The following is a 25,494-nucleotide window of genomic DNA, read 5'->3' as shown; positions in this document are numbered from 1 at the left end:
ATGAGGGTGTGGTTTCAGGCACAGCCCATTGCAAATATGATTTTTTTTTGTATCTGCCTCAGCTCTCAACTGGACTGTGTTTGTTTGGAAGTGGGGATAACTAAAGTGTAGTAACGGCAGCAAATTCTGATTGAATGACAATGTTAGCGATGGACAGCAACGGCGCGCCTGAATGTGTAAGACAGAAACTAATTTCTAGACCTTTTCTCTCATCGAGTAGCATGAATGTCACACTTTGAACACACAAAGAAAGACGTTTTCTTGAAGCAACGACCAAATGAGTGGCATCATTCCCTGTGCTGTATCTTTCAGAGGACAGTGTAGCGGGGGACAGCGTGATGGATGAGTGTGGAAGTCAGTCTGTGAAAGAATTCATTCATTTAAAGGACATAACATTTGAAAGAAGAAGCCTTTTGATGATGTCCCCAGAAACTCTTACACTAGTGGGAGCAAACCAAGTTTTTTCTCATCCTCCTCTGTCACCACACGCTGACACAAACACACATTCTTCCTCTGGCTTCATGTGGGTGAACCCTGTGTTTGTGGCTCGCTTAAGTGTGTGTGGCTAGGGTCTAGCCAATAGAATGTGAATCACGGCACCTCTCTTTTTGCCGCCTCGCTGGGTTTTCCAATACTTTTCCTGGTATGGTGTCATAGGTTAATTTTATCCCTTTGTCTGGCACATGTATGTTGGTATGTTGTCATATTCCCAAATTCCTCCTTGATGTGAACGCCTATAAATACCAAAAAAACGCCAGCTTCGTCTGCACAGATGGACCTTTTTGTACATAGAGTAGATTAGATTAGACTGTGTGTCTGAAACACTTACAGGTCTGTGGTGCTGATGGCTGGAGGGGTTGAACCAAGGCCGAGGCCCAGTGTGAGCCTGAATGAACCACTTGTCTTAAGGGAGCGCATTCAGCTATACCTATATGTGTGTCTGTGTGTTTGCACGACGCGGTAGGTAATGAGCTCAGAGGTCGTTCAGCCAGCCAGTTGCGCTCTGTAAATGACCACAGACAACGGTCAGGTCAGGTTGCATCGATTCAGGCTCAGTGAGGCAGGAAGATGTGTAAGAGAGGTACATACATACATACTTACATATATTATGTTGTATCAAGTGATTTTCTTCCGTTCAATTATTATATAATTGCTGTACCGTGATGTTATTATCTGTGGCAAAACATTGCAATGATATTGTATCCCGCTTTCTTCTCAATTCCCACTTTGAATGTTGGCCAGCAGGGGACATGGGAGGGAGGGGTAACTGTCTTGTAATAAAGAACCACATGCCAAGAAGAGAGGACACAAAATGCTAAAATATTATCATGAAATGAACTGGCAGGATCACTACCATGATGTCAGACTGCACGTAGCTTACACAGCAGTCACCATTTTGCCCACATGCATTGTAGTGGGAGCGATATAAGAAGTCAGATCTGGGTTTACTGTTCCAAATTGTACTTTAGTGACCTGAACTGCAACTCAAGTGCACTTTTTAGCATCAGACAAAGAATTGCTTGGTTCAAGAGAAGAACCAGCTGCCTCTTTCTACATCTGAGGCCTCTTTGTCATTTGATCGGGCTGAACGAGGGATGGATGGAGATAAAATTGTTGTGATGTGGGGGTGACTGTCACCTGAGACATTCCAAGACAGTACAGTGAAACCTCCAAAGTTGAATGTCCCCGAAGTCTTACAATTCGAAATTGTACAATGACGAAAACTTGCTTAGAAGTCACCCAAAACTGCGCCGTGTGAATTGCTGCCATGCTTAAAATGTGCCACTTTTCCCACACATCCTAAAAACATGCATGTTAGGCTAAAAGTGCCTATTTGAACAAGTGGGTCTTGAGGTGGGTTTTAAAAGTCTCTACAGATTCCATGGACCGGAGGGACAGTGGGAGGTTATTTCAGAGAAGCGGTGCCCCTGCTTTGAAAGATCTGTCACCTCGCTTGCTAAAAAGGTGCTAGGAACCATCAGCAGGTGGTGCCCTGGCGGACCTCAGGCTCCGAGCTGAGTTGTATGGCAGGAACAGGGCTGCAATGTCTCCTGGGGCCTGCCTGTGTAAAGCTCGGAAAGTGAGCACAAAACTTTTAAAATGAACATGGTATGGGACAGGTAACCAATGGAGAATTTTGAGAATGGGTGCGATGTGTTCTCTCCTGTTGGTGTGGGTCAAAAGCCTTGTAGTAGCGTTCTGAACAGATTGTAGTCGAGCCTGCTCCCACTTGTTAAAACATGTAAAGAGGCTATTAGAATAGTCTACACAGGAAGACACGAATGCAAGAATGATCATCTGTAGTTCTTTGTTGGACACCGTGGGTCTAAGTTTAGAGATGTTGCGCAGTTGAAGGAAGCAGTTTTTCGCATCAAAAATGATACCCAAGTTTCTCATGTTAGTTTTTGCTGATTGACGTAGATCACCGAGATGCTGTTTAATCCCTGAGATGGCACTGTCCGGGGCAATGATAATCTTTTAGCCACTGCCTGACCTTTAATAGGCAGTTTGTTAAGGTACTCAGTTTGTGGAACTCACAGGTCTTAAAGAAGCAGTATATCTGTGAACAGATCGTCGGCGAACAGATGGGTAAGAGACATCATTGAGTTGCTGTATTATGTGACCAAGGGCGAGAATATATAACAGGAACAGGAGTGGCCCCAGGACAGATCCTTGCAGCACACTGCATGTTAGGTCAGATGGGTTATACTGGATGTTGTTAGTGGATACCCTGAAGCTTCTACCAGTCAAGTCGGAGTGGACCCAGTTCAGTACAGGGCCAGACATCCCAATCTGGTCCCTCAGTCTGTCCATCATGATGGAATGGTCCACCGTATGAAAGGCCGGTGAGAGATCCAACAGGACCAGGATTGGGGCTCTCCCAAAGTTCTATGCACTGATCAGAAAAAAATGTAACCTTGAAGGTCGTGGCTTCCAACGCTACTGGTATGACAAGGAGGTCCCACCTGAGATGTTTTCCACACGTCACAGTGGAGGGGGTCCATCATGATCTGGGGTGCTTTTTCCTTCAGTGGAACATTGGCGGTTCAGGTTGTGCAGGGGTGTCAAACGGATACCCTTGTTCTACGGCAATAATGTCACTCTTTTGGACCATCCTGCGTGTTCCCCTGATCTAAATCCAATTAAGAACATTTGCGGATGGATGGCAAGGGAAGTTTACAAAAATAAGTTCCAGACAGTGGATGCCCTTCATGAAGCCATTTTCACCACCTGTAGTAACATTCCCACTAGCGTCCTGGAAACACTGGCATCAGGCTTACCCAAACTCATTTTTTAGGTGAATAACAAGAATGGTGCAGCTACTCATTACTGAATCCGTTTCTGAACATTTCTATTTTCAAGGGGTTACCGTGTTTTTTGATCTATGGTCTTAAACCTTTGCTCAGCTGATGAACAGCCTATTTCGGTTTAATGCTTGTTTGCAATAAATTGCTTACAGTACAGTACAGTACAGATTTTTTTTGTCTCACTCCCGTTTTTTCTTTTTGCATTTTGAAGCTCTACTTAGAACCAACAGTGCAAAATGTAAATTATTGCAATTTTTCAACTTGTCTTAAAATTTTCATCAGGAATAAACATATACCTGCATGACTAGTCAGTAAAAGTAAAAGTTAACTATCTGTATTGACAGTTGAGCCAGTCAAACATAATCTTCCCGAGGCGATATTCAGTTTACAGTACGTATGACATTTACACAGGAAATAATTACAAATGCACATACATACAGTATGTACAATCTACACTCTTGAACATGAGATATCAGAGTGCGAGGCAAGGGACAAGTGAACGGGAAGCGAGCTGGCATATTGCATAGACCGAGTTTACATGCAGTCATGGAAAAAATGATTAGACCACCCTTGTTTCTTCAGTTTATTGATCCATTTGAATGCCTGGTACAACTAAAGGTACATTTGTTTGGACAAATATAATGATGATTTGGTTTGGTTTGGTTTGGTTTAGTTTATTTGAACATGAAGGTTACAATGGAATACATCTCGTGAATCATTTTTTGACAGTTCCACACTGATGATAACAAATATAGCTCATAAGAGTTGAATTTAAGAGCTGATATCAAGCAACTTTTATGGTTTTCTTGATAATAACCAAAATCACTTAAGTTCTTACATGAATAGCTCTAGCATTGTACTACCAAAAAATTTAACTCTTATGAGCTATTTTTGTTGTCATTGTTATATTTGTCCAAGCAAAGGTACCTTTAGTTGTATCAGGCATTAAAATGAACAAGAAACCGAAGGGTGGTCTAATATTTTTTTTCATGACTGTATTTGCAATGGATCTTCTGCTTTTTCAATCCAAATCACATCTGAAATCTACAACTCTCTGGTCCTCCGAGCCGAGTCCTTAAAGCCAGAAGTCAATGGCAGACAGTTTGTTGTGATGCTTGTTGTTTTTCTCGTACGTGGGTCTGGACAAACTCACAAATATAGAGTAATTAGGGGCTTCTGTCGGGAAAGTTTAGACCTCAACATGAGCTTTTTGGGAAAAACTGGTGAGTTCTGGTGAGTGGAAGTTAGTCATGATACATTTACAAGTATGCGTGCGCACAGTTATACATTAGCAACGTGTATACCTCGCACACATGCTGTTGTTGTGTTTGTCTGTGGTCATCTGGGGCTGATTAGCAGTGTTAATGTCTCATGTGAAATAGACTTTCTACTGCACCTCACCACAAACAGTAACCCCAGCACCCACATGCAGCCTCGCTTTCCTTCTCTCTCTGTCTTTCTTTCGCTCTCTGTCTCACACACACACACATTCGCGCACGCGCGCGCACACACGCACACTTTTTATTGACGCATCTGGTCGAAGTGTGATTTATAACTCACTCTTGTTTCAAACACCGAAGCCTGTCCACAGATGTGCATGTGCATGATGAGAGTGCACATATTTAAGTGTGCACCCTCTGTGCTTTAATGCTGTCAATGTTTTCCTGCTGTTCCTATCAGGTTGTTACACTTCACTGTTTAATGTGGACTCTAATGGCCATTAGAGCCATGTGGAAGTCCTTTTATTGTAAGTGTTTCTGTTCCCTGAGTCCAGTCTCTTGTGTCACAAGCTCATTGAGAAACGTCCCTTCTTTGATCCCCAGTGTGAGCATGAAATCATCCAAAATGAAATGTCACAGTTTTATTTTGGTCATAAAATGATTGATATTTTGCAGCTATTTTGTTGTGTAAGCTTGTCATTTGCATGGGTAGAGTTACAAAGGTCGCCCTTTTATCATAGCTCTAAAAGAAAATGCACCCACTGCGATATAAAACAGATTGTTTTTACAGATCACCGGCTAAAAAGCAGCCACTCCTTCTGAAGCATCAGTCTCTTTGCCTGTTGTGGCGTCTTCATTTTGTGCGTACTTCACATCTTGAGCAAGTATAAAAATGTGCTGCTCCTCGACCTAGACAGTTTGTTATTTGGAAAGTTGCTGACGTTTTTAGTTTATTTTGGTTCCCAGGTGAATACTTTTTTGTTAAAATACTAATTCTCTATGTTATAACCTGTTGCCTTGTAGACTATTTCTTTTTCTCAAAAAGTGGCCTCTGCTCTAATAATACCATGCCCAGTTAAGGGCCCGATTATAATGTTATATGTATTTTTTAATTCTTATGATTTAGTTGTTTAAAAATAATCAAGACTTTGAATGTAAAAACAATTTAATATTGTTATAAGACACTTGCAGATCTGCCAACGTGCACACTTTTTGCGCACGGAACGCATTTTGACCCTTGAATACGCTTGTTCGCTTCACTGCTCTCCGAGTATGCATTTTGTTGCATTTCGCCGTTTTCAGTTTCAAGTTCAGTCTCTGCACATAACCTGGACGTACGCCTCCAAAATAAAACCCGTGAGCACTGGCAATGCAGACTGTCAATGCCGTGATTGGACATTATTTTCTGAGGGCGGGCAGTTCAGCGCTGCCTTCTCCTCTGATTTGAGATCAACATTTGCAATAAAAACGACTCTTGTAAAGCATCAATTAGTTCCAGCAGCAATAAAGCTCACCTTCTCTCTTTAAACATCAGTGTTAGCTAAGGATGAATGAGTCTAACAAGCTAAATAGTCGACAAGAGTTTTGGTTGCTCACAGAGTCACGTCCTGAGCTTGAAGAGCTATAAAAGCAGGGGTGTGCAAAGTGCCATTTTCAGCCTGTGGCTCATTTGTTATTGGTTTATGGCACATTGTGGAAGTGGATTGGTAAATAAAGGTATAATGTAAAAGCTGAAATGTTGATATTAAAAGCTACAGTCGTCCCTACATCGTGGTTCGGACATTGGGCCCTCGCTCTATCACGGTTTTTCAAAGATTAATTAATTAATACATGATCAAAAAATGCATATTTAAGCAAAACGTATATAATTATGGCCTAAATTGAGCATTTTCAAGCATAAAAATGGCTAAATGAACGAAAATACAAATATAAGGCATTCAACCGACGTGATATGAAGTGTAATACAGGGCCTGGGAAGTGACATGTGTGACGTCAGCCATCTAGAGTTGACTCTAGCTGAGTGCTAGCAGCGGGTTAGCAGTGTAGAGAGTGGCCGACAGTAGCTCCTGTGTGATTGTTCACTGCATGTGTTCTCAGCTTGTTAATAAAGTGATTGAAGTGCATCGTGAGTCTCTCCTTAAGCACAAACAGCAGCAGTAGACTAGTATCCTACAACGGTCTCGAGGTGCCAGTAACGTTACATTGATGAGACGCTGTCAATGCTAACGTATGAGTCTATATTATCTTATTCATGTCTAAGATGGCTTATTTTTCTATTATTATGTCTACTATGTTGGGTAAGACAAGTGTAAAGGTGACTATAGAGGTGTTATTTCATGTCTACAGGGATAAAAAACATATTTAGAAGGTCATAAACAGGTTTTCTATGCTCACTACATCCTACAAACTACATCCTATTCCACGGAAATTCACTCATCGCGGTCGGGTATGGAACCAATTAACCGCGATAAACGAGGGAAGACTATGATAGTAACACAAATCTTTGTCTTTAAATATGGCGGGAGGTGAGTACAGTAACATTTCTTCAAGGTTGGCATGTCTGCGCTTGTTGCTCTTGGTAAGTCAATGTTTGTGGAGCTACACTGTGGAAATGCCCCTGAAGTATTTCTTTGTACGTGTGTTGGTGTTGTGGGATTCTGGAATTTCTGACTTGACCTGTTGCTTATTGTTGAGGAAATGTGATGTTTTGGAGGAGACAGCTTTCAGTTTTTATTTTCAGATAAAATACATTCATACGTTAGCATTGACAGCGTACTGCCTGGTGGCTATTGTCTCATCAATGTAACGTTGTAGGATACTAGTCTACTGCTGCTGTTTGTGCTCAAGGAGAGACTCACGATGCACTTCAATCACTTTATTAACAAGCTGAGAACACATGCAGTGAACATTTACACAGGAGCTACTGTCGGACACTCTCTACACTGCTAACCCGCTGCTAGCACTCAGCTACAGTCAACACATGTCACTTCCCAGGCCCTGTATTACACTTCATATCGCGTCGATTGAATGCCTTATATTTGTATTTTTGTTCATTTAGCCATTTTTATGCTTGGAAATGCTGAATTTAGGCCATAATTAGATACATTTTGCTTAAATATGCATTTTTTGATCATGTATTAATTTCAGTTTTCCAGTTTTTGTAATATTTACGGGTGGTTGTGAAGATAACATGGTCGCACATAACATGTATGAACGCGTGCATCAACTTCAGGTCAATGTACGCTATCCGAAGCTGATGTTGATGGAAATGTAATGACTAAGGGTGTCTCGTGTCACAAGATCTTGCGAGATTAAAACGTGACAAGATTTCTCGTTCAGAAACAAATGCCTCGTGGGCGCAAGGCCTAGGACGATAATAAATTCATTCATTAATCACACAATAAATGAATATGAACTCGCTCATTTTGCCGGCCTTAATATGTTGCCATGTGCATGCATGCCTGTTTTCCTCGTCTCCTGCTGCCAAACAGGCAGGAAGAGGACTCACTCTGTGCATCGGTTTCAGCACCTTGGCGCGGAGTGAGCCCTTTTGTCAGTCATACAACCTCTTTGTCTCGAAGGGTGGAGGCGGGGCCACTAGCTTACACACAGAGTGCAGAAGAGTGCAACATAGTGGAAATTAAATTAGTAGATTGCAATATATTGTCATATTTTTTTGTTCTACTTCTCTTAAAAGTAATATCTCGTGTATCGTCGCGTCTCGTGCCACCCCTGGAATGACACAGTAAAGCCATAAATGACTTGATTTACATTATGTTTAACAGACATGAAGCATCAGGTCTTACCAACCGCCTTATTTTCATCTGTCTGCGTTTTCAGCTATTGTCGGTGCCCCTCAACTCTGCTCAGCGTCTGTTCACCCATTTCCTCGCATGTGTATAAGGTCGCCTCTCCGCTCCTTTCTCAGTCCTTCCTCTGTGTTCTTTTGTTTGTGACATTTTCAGCATGTGACGCTGTGACGCAAAGAAGCAGGCAAAGTCACACATGATAAGGCTTTACAAAGCCTGACCTTGACCATTGTATTGGACATGCAGTTCTTCCAGGTTTACATACATCCCAACAGCCCTAGAGTGTGTGTGTGTGTGTGTGTGTGTGTGTGTGTGTGTGTGTGTGTGTTTGGATTGACAACACCATGTCAGTGGTAAGGAAGAGAGAAAAGGAACGAGTATGCTAAAAAGATTAAGAGAGCGGATGCTTTAAATGTCCTTGAAAATCTGGAGACGTTTAACCGTTGTCTTCATTGTCTTCAGTTCTTTGAGTAAAATATCTGCAGTATTTCATCACGACTGCTCTCAAGCAACATTTTGGCATTTCTTCAGCAGTTGATGGTGATGTGATGAGACTGGAAGGGGATGGTATACAAGAGGGTATACAAGAGGGAAAGGTCGGCAGGTAGACTGGATGAAAGTCAGTGTGGATCAGGAAGCGTAAAAGGAAGAAATGGCCTTCGGTGTGTTTGTCTTACATTGTCGCGATCACGCCAAAGTTAGGAAGACAGTGGCAGATTCAACTGTTCAGATTGAGCATCACAGAGAATTTGATTGATGGAATTCCAGCGTACAGATCCGAGCGGTGTATAAACTCATACAAGGTCGACTGCATTCATCTGGCAACACGACAGCGGCATTCTAGGAAATAAAGGGAATTTGAAATTGCAGCCAAAAGCACTAAAAGCAGTGAGTTGTATTGTTCCATCACAAACTCATTGCTCAAGGACTACAATAAGATGACCTCACTAGGGCCATGACACTAATGGAGAAATGTTTTTGTCATGCATATATATGCATTTATATGCATATAAATGCATATAAATCATGAATGAAAGGGATAAATGAACATTGAAAGCTACTTTTTCCTTCATTGAAGATACGATTCTTGACGTGACACAATGTGGCAGAGAGATCAACACCGTCCTCTTCAACACCACCTTCTTGTTTTGCCATGAGTTATTTATTCAATTCGTGTTATCAATAATACACAATTCAATATGTCACTAAAGATAATTACACATAATTCGTCAGTAGTTCTGTGCATAACCTGAGTAGTGTGTCAGTCAAAATAGCTACATAGCGGTCATTATTACGTCCAGTTAGCATATGCTATCAATGTTACAGATATACAGTGATATACAGCACAAACTACTTCGAGTTTGTTTTTTTTTACGTAAAATTTTTGCGCTCTGATCAATGTTAATACATTAATGATAAGAAAAACAAGAGAGTAATTTACGTTATGTGAAAAAAGCTCCGTTACTTTGAAAATGACTCATATTGTATGTATAATTAACTCCAAGTATTTACACAATGCAACATTTATTTCGGTAAAGTAGCGTTAAGCTATGTTGTGTGGGACTGCACTTTGAGTCATGGCCACTGTCCTGTTTATTTACAAAAAAACAGTGTTATAAATCTACAGCCTTTTTATCACACATAACTGTCTTTGTCTTTTGGAAACCTGAAAAATGACAAATCTGGTCGTTTGGACCGTATTAGCGCAGTTGAAGGGTTGAAGGGTGTGCCGTTCATCTTCAAAATGTGATGCTTCTGGATTCTGCTTCCCCGTCATGGCGGCCAAACCCGCACAGGGCGTACTACAGAAGCGGATGCCGAGTGGACTGTCTTATTTATCCACCGTCTATGGTGATGATGCGTGCTGTGCTCTACTTTGCTGTAGAAGCAGTTATATGCACCTGCCAGCTCACGCAGGCCCCCCGCCCTTTAGGTCCTGAAGTTCAGGATGAGGGATTTTGGTGTATTTTATTGTCCAATTAGAAAGTATAATTAGGTTACACTTATATTAAAGACAACATTATGTATTGTGGCTGATGCCATCATCCAACTCCCTACCCTTACTGACTGCACTCAAGACACACTTGCGGTGGCCTTACCCTGGATTTCTACCATGTATTTGATCAGGAAATTTGCAAATTCAGTGATTTTTACTTGTTAAAAATGATTGAAATCATACAGGAAATACAGTTAGAATACAGTTCAATGGAGTAGCATTATAATTTTGTAAATTTGTGCGCCTTATTGAGTTTGTTCACCACTTAATCTTTACCGCGGCGGCGCAACAGCGAATCAGGAGGGAAGCTTGACCTAATGGACACCTCTGCCTTAGAACAAAACCGAGTTTCATAGTAGGTATGAAGTTATTTTTTTCTGTATGCTTCATTTTTGAATCTGTAAACGTAGAGCTGATGTAAATTGCCAAAAAGCTCCAGATTTGTCTGCTTGTCCAAATGCATTTTGGCGAATCCCATCAATCAAAGAAAATATGTTTATATTAGGGATGCTCCGATAGATCGGCCACCAATCAGTGTAGGCCAATTTCCGTGAAAAAGCACGTGCCGATAAATGCCTTTCAACACCGGGCACACATGAAAAAGCTCTAATTGAATACGGCATTTGAAGAACAAACACGGAGTATGGGGAGTTTTCCGAAACTCGTGGTGTGATCATCAGTGAAAATGCAGCCACACGGCCGGACAACATTCGCCTGTGTGTGCCTGACAGTGACAATGCCAAGCAAATAACCCGAAAATAACTGAATAGCTGAATTGAATCGGATGAGATGACCTTTGCCAGGAGCGGAAGACATTGGGTTTGCTCACTTGGAGCCCAGCTACGTAATACTGGAAGTCCTGCTCGAGCTCCACCAAGGTACTCTCACATCCCAAGTCTCCTTAAAGAAGTTGTCTCATCCGCTGTAAGTTTCATGAGTGATATATGTTCTCTTGAAAACGTAAGTTAAATATGGTTTTGTCTAAATGAAGGTGATTTTATGATTCCTTTTTTATAGCTTCATATAGCCAGTTGCAAGGGTGCAGCCAGGAATCCTGGGCTCCATGAAAAACAAATTACGTTGGCCCCCCTTTTTATTAATTATTAATTTTTATTAGTAATTACCTATTTTTTGGGCTCCTGACTTGTCCTGACTTTTCCCCCTTATACGGCACCCCTGGCCAATAGCACTCATCATAAATAAATGAATTAATTGAAAAATTAATACATGTTATCGGTATCGGCCGATTTCACTCATGGATGATTGGTATCGGAATGAGCAGCATAAAACCCTGATCGGCGCATAGTTTACATCATTACATTGTGCATGGGAGCCTACTGTTGTGGTCGCTGAGTAATATGAGTAATTCTACTTTCACACTCTGCAAAATGACTTCATAAGAATGTCAACTTTCCATTTTAGATTGTTTTTGCTCCAAAAATTGGACCAAATACTCCACCAAGGACAGATTTGCCCTGTTAGAGTGGAGCAATACATAAATACAGGGGCTGCAAAAGGGGCTGTACTCTTGAGCTACTGAAATCTTTGGCATGTTTTCGTCTTTCTTCTTTTATGCAGGCTACAGAAACGGGCACGGTTGTCACATCAGCTCATTATGGGTCGACATCAGTGAACTTTTGTCAGTGAAAGGAGAAGCAGAAAATGTATGCAAAGCAGGATGTGATGCCGACCTTCAGTGTCTCCTTTGTCACCACCCATTCGCAACAGAGTAGATACTAATTTAACCTTTTGGGGGCTCATCATTATTTTAATCCTCCACTGTTTCTCTCCGTATTGTCCATCCTCACAGCAAAAAGGTTTATTTCACCACCAATATCTAGTTGAACAACTAGCACAGATTATATTGTCAAGCAAGAAATGTCACTCATAAATTCCGCCGTTGACTGGTCAGCAAAAGACGTTGTAAGCATCTGAGAAACCGAATAATAGTGGACAGAGTATGAGAAGAATGACACAAACAAATTGCCTTAATTTTGCGCGAGGCATGGGGCGATATGAGATTCGGACGGTTTGATAACCTCGGGCAAAAATATAACTGTGTCGTAATTGCAGCTCTAAAATATGTTATTTTGAATTGTCTTTACTGAAATAAGAGGAAAAAAATCAATTCGAAACAGTCATTTTTAAACAATATAATAGAACATGACGGTATTTAAAATAAATAAAAAAAAAAAACAGTAGAATTGTTTCTAAATAAATAATACATAAAATGCAATTCTTCATGCTGTCCATTGAGGCTACTCCTGCAACTCAAGTCAGAACACCATAAATATTTTCTTTGTAAAAAAACAAAGCAAAATGCAATCAAGTGGCTGAAGAAGGTCACAACATAAATAATCACCTCATTATTTCATAGCACAGTGAATGTGCCGGTCACAACTTGTGTGTTTTGGAGTTGTTGGATTATGTATTTGCTGAGTTTTGGTTAATTTGCTTGTGTGGTGACCCACATAGTTAAGACTTTCGCCAAGTTTCACTTCCATTTCCGGGGTCATGCGATTGTGGTGGCAACTGTTGGCGGTTGCTGATTTTTGTTCAGTGGAGAGTAAACGGGTCACACCATTTGTCATCAGCTCCTCTCTCGCTCTGAATCACACCTCCACATTTGGTGACACTCGATGTGAGTCGTATGTCAACCGACAACGGTGGCAACAGCGTGACCGTGCCAGCGCTGCTCGATGCTAACTAACGTTGCCGGACTTTTGGCAAGACAACCCACACCCGTGGTTTCATGGAAGCCCAGTTCTGACTGTTGAGGAATAACGCAGGACTTGACCCAGTAGTCGCGCTGGACCTCTCAGACCGCAGGAATGGTATGACGGAAATTTTTATTGGTTTTGAAACAGTGACTTTTTCATATCATGGTATACCTTGAAACTGGTAACCGGCCCTTGCCTATTTTACACACATGCTCAATGGGTAAGCGAGTGAGATTATTTGCTGATTTTGGAAACTTACCAAGAATGGAAGTGCTAGCCCTTTTAAATCGCATACAGTGGAACCTTTTCGTTTTTGTACGACACGGTTTTTCAACACAAATTATTGCCACAGTTTTTCGTACACTATCTCAGTTATCGTAAAGCCAAACAGTGTGCCTATCAAACTAGTCGACTACCCAAACAAAGCATCACACATTGGGGACTCAGTCTCTGTGAAGAATGGATTCCACCCGGGAAATCATTTAATCATCTTTATTGTGTGTGTGTGTGTGTGGTTTATTTGTTTCTAGAACTCACACAGAATGATAAACAAATCTGTGTCTGTCTCCTTCCTCCTTTCAAACACTGCGACATGGGCTGATGAAGTGTTCACTTTGTATATGTGAGTGTAATCTGTTCTTTTTTTAAAATTTAACATGGCTGCAAAAAGTGTTGATAAAGAAAGAAGAGAGAAAGAACTTGTACCAAAGTATGAATGTAGCATCGGTTACAATAGGATTGTAATGTAGAGGTTCCTTACTTAACACTGGGTGAATGGCTTAACAGAGACACTCCAGAAAGTGAGCCAGGCCGGTGTTTGTAATGATGATTGTGCCTGCTGCTGAAGTTAACAATAAAGTTCAAGTGAACAGTATTATAAAATCAGTTAATATTTTTAGGTGTCTGGAACAGAGTAATTGGATTTACATGAATTACATTAGTTATTTCTCTGTCGTCATGTGTCTAACCAGAGCGATGAGTCATTTACTCTCTAATAGTAACACCAGAGGACCTAAAGGTGTCATCATTTGTCCACATCAAAGTCCAAATGCACTGAAATCTAAAAGTTGCATCTCATTTGAGTGGCGGTAACGTTCTCATTTCTTTGCCCTTAAACCCTAATCCTAAACGTTTGGCACCCGAATGTAACCCTGAAACCATCATCACACCAGAAACACAATAGGTGCTTCTAGAAACAGAGATGAGCTAGGTTGAGGCTCAGGAGAGGGGGAGAGGGTTTAGTAGTCATTAAGAGGGCTTATCTCTCTCTCTGACACACATACACTTGCACACAGGAGGAGGCTACTCTCTGGAGAAAAACCCACATAGCAACAGACAGTCGCACAATTTGTGTACACAGTACTATATTTGTTTTGATGCTGGATGGCGACTTCACAATTGTGGTGAGAAAGCATTTTCTAGGGAAGGCTGCCACATTCAGTAATACATTAAAAAAAAAACACAAGACCAACTTTTCAGCCTACACCCAGCCTGCCATTTATGAATTACAAATCACAGTTAAAACAAAAATCTACACACAATGCAGCGTTGGTATTATAGCACAGCCAGCAAGAATGATAAAAGCTTACTAATTTATGTCTACAAAAAGTGACTTTTTTTGGTGTTATCCTAAAACACTGAAAAGCAGTTGTGGCCACCGCTGAAGGCATTACACCGGCAGAATCTGTCAACTACTATATTTGTTTTGTAAAAAAAAAAAATTCCACGTTAATGCATAGACATGTACAGCTGCATCTCAATAAATTACGACATGTTTGTAAAATGTATTCATTTCAGTAGCTTAATTCAAAGTGGAACTTCACTACACATATTTCAAGGATACATATTTTAATTTCTTCATAATTTCGATGATCATAGGCTACAGATAACAAAACCCCAAATTCTGTGGCTCATAAAATTTGAAAAAAATGTCAATAAAGTTCAATATTTTAACCTGCCTGAGCCTTTAATTGGTCTCCAGTCTGAATTGAGCTGCTGAAATCAAATTACTTTTGCACAATATGTTATTTTATTGCAAATCAGTGGACACATTTAATGTAACATGCCTAGACTAACATATCTTTGGTATTTTTTTTTTTATTATTCAACAAAAATGAGTGTTATATTTTTTCACTTTATTTAAAAAAAATTCATGATGTCAGTATTCACATAATCAAATAATGTTGACTAAAAAATGCAAGTGAGAACTGTCAGGTTTTGGATCAACTGGAGTCTCCCTCTGCTGGCTACTAGAAAAAATACTTCTCGAAGAACTCCTATGACCTCTAGATGTTAATAAATACATGGCTGGTCTTTAGCTTTTGCTTTAGTATATTTTAATAAGTGTTTGTATCTGTGATTCTGTCTCTGTGGCCATGTGATGATACCACCCTCTGTCACAGTGGTTCTGTGTTGCACAGCCGCATTCATGGGTTGGCTTGACTCACCAAGCAACAACTGTACACACACACACACACACATACATACAGAAGCATAACTCCTGCTAAGTGACAGTGTCTTGACCACAAACAGCGTCTTCAGTCATTTATTTTGCACCCAGAGCATAACAGTTTAGTGTGTCTGTCTGCATGATGGTTCAGGTTATGTAATTTGGTCTTTGAGTAGCAGTATTTTGCTTTCGGTCTCCCTGTAAATTACACAGACAAAATGTGTCACCCATAATTGTTTAAATGCTGCAAGACGAGCATAAATCAAGCACAATGCCAAAGTGTGTGACTCGTTTGGGAAGGAAAAACGCATAATTTTTCTCTGCTTTTGAAATATTAGAAGATGAAAATCGGTGATATGGAATTTCTCAGCGCTCACATTATGGAGCTGACTGTACTTTCAGAATTGTTTGTTTCTTCTTTAATTAAATTCCTTTTGTTTTCCTCCCCAGAGTGACCAAGTTCTGGTTTGGTGTGAGAACAACAGACGCTGCGCTCAGGTATGCTGCGCTGTACTACACACAGTGTTGTCTAACTCCAAGGACGTTGAGGAAAGCTCATTCCAGCTTCGCTGCTGTCCACACAACATGCTGTCTGTGTTTATATCTGATAAACTTCCAAAGTTTCTGTTATTTGGTGTCTGAGCAACTCTGTTGAGTTGTTTGGGGGCCCTTGACCAAGATTTGTGAATAATGCATGTTTTCATCATAACGTTAGTATGCTTGAATAGATGAAATAATGTTGCGTGTGGTGTTTGTGAACTCTGTCCACCTTTGCTTAACCAGCGCACACTCGATTTAACCTTTTGGGATTTTTTCCAGCACTTTGTGTGCTTGCTGTTGAAGTTTTATATTACTTTTGCTCAGCTGGAAGTCATATTTCATTTTTTTTCATTTTGCCTTTCTGCATACATACTGCAAACCCACGTAGTCATCGGGCAAATCAAAAACTGGGCAGGCGATCTGTTGTTATGCAGGATCGTCCTTCACCAGCCACGCCGGGCAGAAGCAACAACAACCCTATTGTGACCCCGGGGGGACACACCCGGCAGAGACTTAAATAGGGAGACTCCACACAAAAAAACTGAAGAAGCCTTTTGGGTTAAAGGTGAAACGTCTTCAGCAAACAACAAGAGTCAAGTTACCTCAAGTCAGTCTTTGCGAATCACATACGCTATATCTTTCTCGTAAAATGCCGCGGTAAAACATGGTGAAATATGTCACACAGAGAACAAAGCATTTGTATCAAGTATAAAATACAGCCATAAAACATTCTGGAAGGTTTTATGAATACAACCAACACAAACCAGTGTCAGGTGTGAGAAAAATGGTATTCACTTTCGGATATTATCTGCTGGACCACAGTTGTATTGAGCAGAATAATGCTGCAGGAGGTCTGCCATATGAGAGGTCTGCGGGGATGTCTTCTTCGAAGTCTTCTTTAGGCCACAAACAAGTTGAGACTGGTCGCCAGCACCTCTGCTTGTTGTAGCCAAGTAGTGATCGCCAAAATGGCAAACTTAAACTAAAATAGAAATATGAGGCATTCAAAAGATACATTCAAAGATGTTGATAAAATGTAGCGTTCTACACTGATCACTAGGTGTCAGTATTGCTACTGTAATAGTCGGTGAGACACACAATTGACACAATTGACATGATTGCTGGAACAACAGGCTTTTATTGCAGGTGTGAATTATCTGACAGGCACAATAATCCCTCATGAAAACCCCCTAATTAAAACATGGGCTACCGTTGCTGCAGTCACCCACGCGAAGCCGAAACTCAGCTCTGAACCCCCAACAATCACTTCCTGTCTGCCCCTCTCTCAGGTCCCCAAGGCAACACATTTATAGTAACACACACAAACATGAGACATAATGTCTAAATGGCTCATTTACTCTTATTTTGCCTACCATATTGGGTAATATGAGTGTAAAGGTGACTATAGGGGTGTTATTTCATGCCTAGAGAGGGCTCTAATAATGTTTAAAAATGTAGTTAGAAGGTTTTATATGCTCCAAGAACATATTCCATTTATAAATAACAAATAAAATACTTTCACTTATCACTTACATTATAAATTCACTTATCGCAATCGGGTCTGGAACCAATTAGCCGTGATAAACGAGGGATTACTACGACATCAAATAAACACTCGATTCCATCCTTCACTTTTAAATTTTTTAATCTAAACGCAACTCTAAGGAGTGATTTTATTTTCTCGCCTTCCCCGTAATGTGAGTGAGCTGTATTGCCGTTTCCTTTAAAACCGGTGGTAAAGATAGATATTGGATGTTTGAGGTTTGCACTACACGCCACAATAAAAAAAGGTCCTATTGGTCCAGATTATTTTGGGACATATGTAAAAGCACACTCAGTAATTTGCATTGTAGGTTACATCCGTTGAATAGCCAATATCTCAGTAATGACAAAGGACATGGCCAAACGCTTAAGAAGCCAAGTAAAAGTTATGGATCATTAAAGTAGGTGATGCGTGCTCGCCATGGCAATGACACGGGGACATTTCTCCTCTTTACAAGCCAGTGTAACGCCAGAAGTCAAAGGATGACATTGAAGTTGGCACCACTTGAATTCGTTTCTAGTGCATTGAAAAACTTTGATGGCGATATGTTAGAGGACAAAACGCTTCTTAACGCTGTGTGAGTTCAACTTTTCCTCTTAGGAGCTACATTTACAAACCAAACCAAAACAATAATGGTGTTTGTAGTACTTTAAATCAAACATGTTTTTCTTGGTTTCCAAGCACATTCCATTTGAAGAGCTCATAAAGATTTTTGGCAGCCTTTGTTGTAACTAAGTACCGTTCGACAGTGACTTTGACACTGTAATTTGGCAGCTCATATTCATTTTCCCAAATGTTTTCATTGGACGTTATGTGGTCATGAGGCAGACTGGACACAGTACTGACCTGTATTGTCTTAAGCTATTTAGTAGTTAGTGATGTCGGGCGTCACACACCCACTCACTCACACATGCAAGGACACACACCCGACTGTACTATAAAATTGATGGAAGATAACACAATACAAAGCCAGGTCCATAAAGGCGCATTTGAAGGAACTTGACGACCCCAAAACAGAGCCCTGACCTCAACCCCATCAATTAGACTTTGACCTCATAAATGTTACTGTTGATGGATGGACATTTTCCCACAGTTGCATTGTTAATTTTTGCAGAAAGTCTTCCCAGAAGCTGCAAAGGGTGACCTGCTCCATATTTATTTCTTCTTTTCTTCCTTCTCAGTACTGCAAACTTGTTCTGACCATATTATAAAACACTTGTATCAGATCTTATCTGCAATACGGCAGATAAGACACAATTAGCTATAACTGAGTCATCGAGAAATACACATATATAAAGTTACAGAATAAGGAAACAATGAGAAAAGAGTAATAACACAACTGATGTTGGTAAGCGGTGTCTCATGTGCTGTCATGTTTTATCTGTTCTTTATTTACATCAATTCCCAGGCTTTCTATATCAAAGACACACACGCCAGACAGATGTTGTACCAACATATGGTTTTTGTCACATCACCAGCAAACCCATGGAAAACTCACTTGGGAGTTCACTAAACCCAAACTGCAGCCCTCTCTCATATTCTTCATCTTTCCTGTTGCCCTTCTTTTATCTCTGCCCTTCGCACACACACACACACACACACACACACGCACGCACATGTAGAAAGATAATAATGTGTACCAGGTGTGTGAGGCAGCGCGTTGTCCGTTAACAAATAAGCTGGATGCGCTATGAAGGAGCAGTCCTTGTCTTTACACTTTCTTTGTCTCATCCTCAATCTGTAAATATTTTTGGTATAGCAGCTGAAAGGATTTTCTCTTCATTTTTGCTTGATTTGGACTGCAATGTATTTGTGGCAGTGGGTTTGATGGCCGGGGCACGGGGGCCAGATGATGCAACAAAAGAATGTATATAATAGAGAATAATTATAGTTAATTATAAAGGACGAATCAATAGGACTCATTGTTGATGCGGACTTCTGCATCTGGCAAGATCAAATTCAGTAGTGTTTCTTACGTTCTTTATCATATGGCTGGACTAGTTACTGTCTTTGGCCCCATGGCGGGTTATTTAGCAGTCACAGGCAGTATGTTACGTGTAATATTGCATGAAACTGAGACAGTGTACGAGATAGATACTTTATTCATCTGCAAGAGTAACATTTTGGCTACATTTTTGTGGAAAAATGAATCACACAAAATCTGGGGTGTAGGAAAACCGAGGTTTGACTGTACATTGAAATATTTAAAATATAAACCAGCGTTACCACATGGTACCCACTCTGGCGGGCTGGAGAACCATATGGAAATGAGCACCAAGTGGCAATCTATCTCACAGCATCTCCCTACCAGCTTTTCTCTCCACCTATTTCACCGTTTGTCTTTCATCTCCTCCCTCCTTTTCAATCGACACTCACTCTTTTCTGCTTTTGTCCACTCTAAACCCCACATCTCCCCCACCACGCTCTCTTTTCCTTCACTCGCTCTCACTGAGTGTGGCTAGCATCCCTCTATCGTCTATCTAAAACAGCAGGAGAGGCCACAGGAGAGCAGTGAGACAAGGTGCTGTGTGTGTGTGTGTGTGTGTGTGTGTGTGTCTGTTTCGGCTTCTGTGATTAATTATTATACAGATATCCGAGGAGATCCTACACTGTGCCCGCATTCAGAAGCATACACAGTCATTAATCTTAGCTGCTGTAGTGTGTTGGTGTGTTAAGCAGCAACATTTCTGACTTCTGACCTAAGCTATGTCTACTCCTCTCTCACACTTTCTTACTCACACGCATAACTCATCATGTTGCCTTCAAGGCCAGAAGTGTCTCTCAGACCCTCTCAAAGAAACACAGTGCGTGTACTCGTGATTTAGAGCTTGCCAGTGACATCTGAGAGTGTGAGGTCTGAACCGCGTACATACCAAGAGTGGGTTCAACCTTAATGCATTAGCCCTAGGTCTCCTCTATTTCCACTGTGTCCATTGACTAAACAGTGCAACAGTGCATTGATATTCTTTGCTTTGAAGATCGGGATACTCCACATGTAAATGCAAGTATTGCATTTCCAGTTTTAGCACTTCATACGGAACATGATGGTGGTGTAGCTCATTCTTACAGTACATCCTGACAGTAAAAATGTTCTTTATGTACCAACTTGAGCTGAACTGTAGTGCTGAAACAGGACTTTTGGTGCAAAACAAGATGAAAATGTGGTTATCATTTAGTTAAAAAAAACGCTGACACACATGTTAAGCAACATGATGTGACCTACGGTGTGAGGAGTCAGTCCTTATAGTCCAAGTGTACCCAGACCAGACATCGACAAATTACAGCCCATGAGTCTTATACGACCCATTAAACCTTTAAATCCTAATTATTATTTTTTCAAACTCTCAACATGGAAGCTGTAGCTGGTAGAAGGTTTTGCAATACTGTTTTCAATTTAGCGTAAGTCTGGAACTTTCCAAATTATTCCAATGGTTTCTGCGCTTTCTAGTGACATACGGGTCATTATGGTAATCATAGGGAGTACGTCACCGCGGCGCCAGGAAGATAAGGCTTTGATAGAAAGCAGAGTGGGTGGGTGTCTGTACACAGCAGCGGTGCCAATGCCACTCATCATAAATAAATTGAAAAATGTACAGTTAATCCATATGATTGGTGGATGATTGGTTTCGGAATCGGCAGCATAAAACCCTGATCGGAGCATCCCCAATCTAAACCAATTGCCTTGATATTGTAAGCATTGTAAACATGCATTTGTCATTATTCATGTTCAGTTGAAACATACACGGCTGTTGCCAGGTGTTGTAAATATGTGCGTATTGTAGATGCGCGTGCGTTTTTTGTTGTTTATTACATTCTCATAATTGTATGCTGTGCCTGTCCACTTTGCACAATAATTTTCCCCATTGCCGGACTCCATTTTATTTTATTGAATCCACTCCAACTCTTCACCTCGGATTGGAAACAGTAGAAGCTGAGAGATACCCGGCGCTGTGATATGAGATTATGAAAAAAATGAGCTGAAGGTGGAAAAAAAACGGGGGGAGATGGGATGCAGGCCGAGAATAAAAAGAACAAAGGAGGCGGCACAGGAATGGAAGGGGAGGGAAAATGCATAATGGTAAAGGGGTGAAGGACAAAAGAGTAGGAATGAATAATGAAAACATGTCTGCATCTGATCAAAGTGGCAGCAAAAGCAAGTGTGTGGAGATGCACACTTTATGCGTGTGTTTTTCTTAAGTGTTTATGTACTATAAGTAAGTTAAAGGTTGTAAAGTGTTTAGGACACATTTTGGCAATCTTTAGCCCAGTGCAGCGCTCGGTCATGGGACCTGTTAGAAGATGACACTCACAGGATTTACATTTATAGTACAGGGGTGTCCAAACCAAGTCAAAGGATGTGGGGCCACTTTGATATTTTGTCTATGTTTTTCCAATACATTGTAAAAAGGTTCAACACACAAAACGTACAGTATAATTAAAGACAAAGCTTTGTGTTATTTGTTAGCAGTGTCAACAGTCAAGCATTTTCTCCCGGCTTGTTGCCCACTGATTCATCCTCAAAGAAGCATCACCATGCATATCGGGTCCTTTTTATGCTTATTTTACCACCATAGAAGTTGTGCTTTTTGTCTCAGCGAAATAAAATAGGAGACGGAAACAGAGAAGGGATGTAGCTTTGCTAGCTTGTTTAAAGAGAGATCACATGCGGAGGCATGCATTGATATGATACCACACCGATGGTGACATTTTTTAATTACTTTGCAGATCATCAATTGTGGAGAAAATCAAAGTCATTTTCATAGATAGAAAAAAAGAGAATGTGACCTCTGCATTGACCCGCCATAGACAGCAAAGTAAGCATACGCTCCATCGGTAACACGTAATGATGGTCAGTTTTCCAGGAAGATTTAAGTGTGGTGCCTTGCTCAACACCAAAAAAAAGTAAGGAAATATGATGAATTACAGCTATATTACTTTCCACTCATCCACGAAGACTTTGTACAAGATTTTGTGTGTGTGTATGGGAATTTTTATCCATCCATCCTCATCATTGTGAGGTCAGTAGTACCAGATGTTGGACAACCTGGTTAATAATCTATGTTGTAGTTCACCCCAAAGATTTTGGATAGTGTTTGATCAAAATCTTTTGAGGTCTTTCCCAACCCCTGATGAATTGTTTGAAAGAGAATAACACGTAGTGCTTGTGTTCCAATACAGCATTTTCCCATACATTCATTTTGAAAAATTCAAAATAGATTGAGTGCTACATGTTCTCCCCCACTCATAACACATTATAACGGGACTGCCTGTGATTGTAGCTTGTCGTTACAACTCTGTACAGTAGATGGCATCGTAACTGTGCTCCTTAACACACCTTATAACAGTGGTTCTGTCATGCCCCCCTATTCCTGTTCCTGTAATCCTATTGAGAAACTTCTCATATCTACAACTGAGGCCCAGGGTGTCCTGGTGCCAGGTGCACAGATGAACGCAATTTTTTTTTTTATAAATTGTCCCAAAAAATAGTGAGAAACCGAGCACTGAGGACATATTAGCTCCGTGTCTTGTAAACTCAATCCTTAGAATGTTTTGACAACCAGATGTTTTGTTATAATTGATATTAATCAAACACTTAATATTACATGATTATAAAATAAAATGATGAGGTATTTAAGCGATGCGTTGTGTTTTTCATGAATCTTTTAGTCCGGATACTATACGGTTGTGCGTGATGGTGTTTATGATGAGTGACAAATGATATCCATCATGTCGTGTCAAATAACAACACTTTCCAAAGTGTTTTAAGGCAATAAATGTTTTCATGCAATGATGGATAAATCTTTACTGGCTTTACTGGTTTATTTCTAACATATGATTTCACTTCACCACTAAAAATGTGGGTCGCCTTTTTGCCATGTCTCCAAAAGGTGCGTATGGCAACCACAAAGGTGGCGTAGCGGTGCGCATATTCTCACGTCAAGTTGTGTTTTTATAGGAACCATACTTTGCGTGGAAAACGGCTTACACAGCTTTTCGGCCCCATTTTGTGCGTACGCAAGCTTTACAAGTGAGACCCCTGTCTGTCAGAGAATAAGAAGATGTAGCAGGAGGGATCAGTGTTGCCAATTTAGCGAGTATTTAGACCCTTTTATATTGTCTTTTCAAAAAAGCGACTAGTGACTAGTCCCCCACGCCACATTTAAAAGCACTCACGGGCGGACACAAAAAGATGCATAAAAAAAAGTTCATTTGTATTTCTAAACATATTTGTTTGGCTTTTCTCTGCCACACCGTCCATAAAAATGACATGTACAGTACAGTACATGCGTTATGGCCAGTTATGCAAATCATATGATTGCATCATCTAACCCCCCCAGCATCCTGCTGCCGCAGACAGTCCTGCAGTCTTGTGGGAAACAGTGCAACACCTATAATGTATCCAAACAATCTAAAACGCAGGTCTGAACCACTTATTTACTGTATGATTCTATTGTGACTTTTAACAGATTTGTGGTAGTACACTATGTCAGAGTTAGAATGGTTATAATCGTCTGCATGTGCTATAGTGCTCTGTTTTATGTCCATATTCTTATACGACAATCCAGCCAATTACTGAGCAGCAAATGTTTAAAACTAAACCAGTTTTTGTAGGCAATTCATTTGAATTTAGGACAGGAATGTCTACAATGTACACATCAGCTCTCAGAAGCAATGAAACAATGTGGGCACTGGGAGAAAAAGTGGCCTTTGGGAGAGAGATGCAATGCCGCAGAGTGGATGTTTTGATTATATTCTCTGATTTGTCGGCTCTTGTAACTACATTAACGTTCGATGAAAACAACCACCCGTTTTTGGCAAACTCTGAAAGACATATTTGGATCCTCTAACTGAAACCAAACATTTTCTCCCATGATTTAAATCAAATGAACCAAATGTTAAGCAGCTCTCATGCTTCATGCCGAGACCCACGCTTATATATATTATCCACTAGTTAAGAACCCAACGTGCGGTTTCAGCTGGCTTTGTTGCCGCTACTCGAGGCCCGATTTCAGGCATCGCGCTCATGTATCGAATCCACTGCTCAATAATGATGAACCCAAATGGCCTGCAGTTGTCATTTGAAAAATATATCATCCAGCTTATTAGGAACAGCTGAAGTTGTTTGAAAAGCCATTTACATCAAAAAAGTGGCCATTTATTTGTCGAAATGTGACTTTTTATGGCGTTTTCTTCTCAAATCAGTGAGATGGAAGGAACTGGAGAAATGATGAAAGCCAGAGGGAGGCGGACATACAGAAAGACAGTGAGGGAGAGCGTGGAGCTTGGGGCCGAAACCTCCGTTTTTATATGGTGTCTGGTTGTAATTTGCTAAGAGCCATCATTCAACAGTTATGTTACCCTCTTCTGTGTCATCTGAGCCCTTGAAAGAGATGATATCCTTTATTTTCTCTAACTTCTTGTTCATAGAATGACAAGAATTAAGTTGTTTATTTTGCATTTTATACTATATATTGTATATAACATTATATAGTTGTATTATTGTTAATATTACTTGTTATAGTTAACATTAGCAGTAGTAATAGTAGCAGTAGTGGTAGTATGTCACAGTGAAGAAATATAAGTAGCGTTTCCCATACATTCATTTATTTGTGGCAGCCCACCACTAAAAATTTGGACCGCCACAGATAAATGTGACGCTACCTTTTGTCTTTGCCCTCTCTCACAAACACGTTAGAATGGCACAGTTTGTGTAGCGTGTCATTAAAACCGCATAAAGTAAATATTATCATAACGCACCTCATACGCACACACCACAATGACTTGGTCATGCATTATAGAGCATCTGTTCATTAATGCAGTGCAGTGCTTCTCAAACAGTGAGGCGGGCCCCCATGGGGGGGGGGGGGGGAGGAGGACCTTCAATATTAGTGCAGACCTGCCAACATGT

The 25,494-nt window shown here is 40.6% G+C and overlaps 1 protein-coding gene across 1 annotated transcript in view; it reads left to right on the top strand.

Annotated features, from left to right (window-relative positions):
• anos1b (anosmin 1b) overlaps positions 1-25,494 on the top strand; it is a 52,615-nt gene that overhangs the window by 2,126 nt on the left and 24,995 nt on the right. Inside the window, exon 2 of the mRNA XM_054790677.1 lies at positions 15,953-16,000. Coding sequence (XP_054646652.1) covers positions 15,953-16,000 — 48 coding nt within the window. The remainder of the gene's footprint in view (positions 1-15,952; positions 16,001-25,494) is intronic.

The sequence above is a fragment of the Dunckerocampus dactyliophorus genome, chromosome 10 (assembly GCF_027744805.1).
Source record: "Dunckerocampus dactyliophorus isolate RoL2022-P2 chromosome 10, RoL_Ddac_1.1, whole genome shotgun sequence".
Lineage (NCBI taxonomy): Eukaryota > Metazoa > Chordata > Actinopteri > Syngnathiformes > Syngnathidae > Dunckerocampus > Dunckerocampus dactyliophorus.
Note: the sequence above shows the minus strand (reverse complement) of the source record. Positions and strands in the feature narration are given on the sequence as shown.